This window comes from Amphimedon queenslandica, unplaced genomic scaffold (assembly GCF_000090795.2).
Source record: "Amphimedon queenslandica unplaced genomic scaffold, v1.1 AMPQUscaffold_13445, whole genome shotgun sequence".
Lineage (NCBI taxonomy): Eukaryota > Metazoa > Porifera > Demospongiae > Haplosclerida > Niphatidae > Amphimedon > Amphimedon queenslandica.
Window position 1 is genome coordinate 5,783 of NW_003546319.1, and position 1,401 is coordinate 7,183.

At 34.5% G+C, this 1,401-nt stretch overlaps 1 protein-coding gene across 1 annotated transcript in view; it reads right to left on the reverse strand.

Annotated features, from left to right (window-relative positions):
- The window catches only part of LOC100637753 (regulator of telomere elongation helicase 1-like), a 13,454-nt gene that overhangs the window by 4,918 nt on the left and 7,135 nt on the right, over nucleotides 1-1,401 (reverse strand). Inside the window, exons 13-19 of the mRNA XM_019995433.1 lie at nucleotides 1,074-1,187; nucleotides 982-1,022; nucleotides 820-908; nucleotides 682-759; nucleotides 453-617; nucleotides 294-350; nucleotides 118-233 (exon numbers count right to left, since the gene is read on the reverse strand). Of these exons, the coding sequence (XP_019850992.1) occupies nucleotides 118-233; nucleotides 294-350; nucleotides 453-617; nucleotides 682-759; nucleotides 820-908; nucleotides 982-1,022; nucleotides 1,074-1,187 (660 nt within the window). The remainder of the gene's footprint in view (nucleotides 1-117; nucleotides 234-293; nucleotides 351-452; nucleotides 618-681; nucleotides 760-819; nucleotides 909-981; nucleotides 1,023-1,073; nucleotides 1,188-1,401) is intronic.

The window sequence follows — 1,401 nt, forward strand, 5'->3', positions numbered from 1 at the left end:
CCTATTAAAATACTATAAATAATGTATACATGACATGTACACCTCTTTCTCTTCCTCTCTCTTTCGAAGTCTCTCCGTTATTCATCTCTCTCTCCCTCTCCCCCCTCTCTCTCTTGCCTTTCATCACAGAGGATGATTGCTCCATAATCATTCTTGTGTCTAATAACTCGTCCAATGGCCTGATTGACAGCACGTGTAGCTTGTTGATTGTACCACTGCTTATCAGTTATTAACTATAAGAAAGAGAGAGAGGGGGGAGGGTTAATACAGCTGCTTATAATACAATAGTTTACTTCAGTTCTATTAAAATTTGATCTAGCATCTTTCAAATATTCCATTTTGAGCTGGACCTTGATAATTAAAAAATTAAAAAATTATAATACATGTACTCTGCTGTATGAACATGTACATGACTACATTTACATGTTCTGTGTATTGCTAATACTATGTACTTTGGGTTCAGCAAAAGGTGGATAAGGTAGTCCGGTAATGATGACAGCTCGTCCATTATTATCAGCAAAATCCAACCCCTCACTGACTTTCCCTCTACACACTCCAAAGAAAGCTCCACCCACTTTATCGGCTGATCCGATCTTCTCATAATAAGCACTCATTACCTAAAAACATATACATGTACATGTATCACATGACTGTCATGTGACTAGTATTAATTAGACTTACAGAATTAAATTCATTTTTAAACTTTGGTTCTTTGAATATTTGCTTATGTTGCTCCATTCTCATGAATATGTTGCTATGCTACATGTATGTGTACATGTATGACATCATCATTGACCAATCAAATTGCAGCATTCTTACCTCCTTCCAGTGGGTGACAAGGGTTTCCATGACAACGTACGAGGGAAAAAAGACCAATACTCCATCCGGTATGATTCTAAAAAAATTAACTAAAAATATAAAAATTAATAATCAAAAATTTAGGAGTAATTTTTTCTTTGACATGTATACATGTACATATACCTAATGTGTTGCCTAGACTATCCATGTAAGCTGGTGTAAATCTAAAAAAAATGTTTTAAATAAACAATAATTCCCTTTCTCCTCTCTCTTGCCTAGTTTGGTAAGACGAGTTTAAGTGAACATTATCTGGTCCTTTTGAAACCACACCCACCCACACTTGATCCTTCCCAATGACATGAGAACCCTGCAGACTCACAGGAAACTCCCTAATAATGATAAATAAATTTCTTTTAAAAAGAAGATTGAGTAGAATAGTAGATGTATCTATACGACTATACATGTACACTATACAGTACACAGTCTTTGGCTAAATTTCGCCAAAAATGAAAAAGAGAGAATTTTCCATTTTTATAATGTTTTCTGATACATATACATGTACTTATGTCGTGTAGAAAGTTAAAGCAGATTTCGATCAAAATT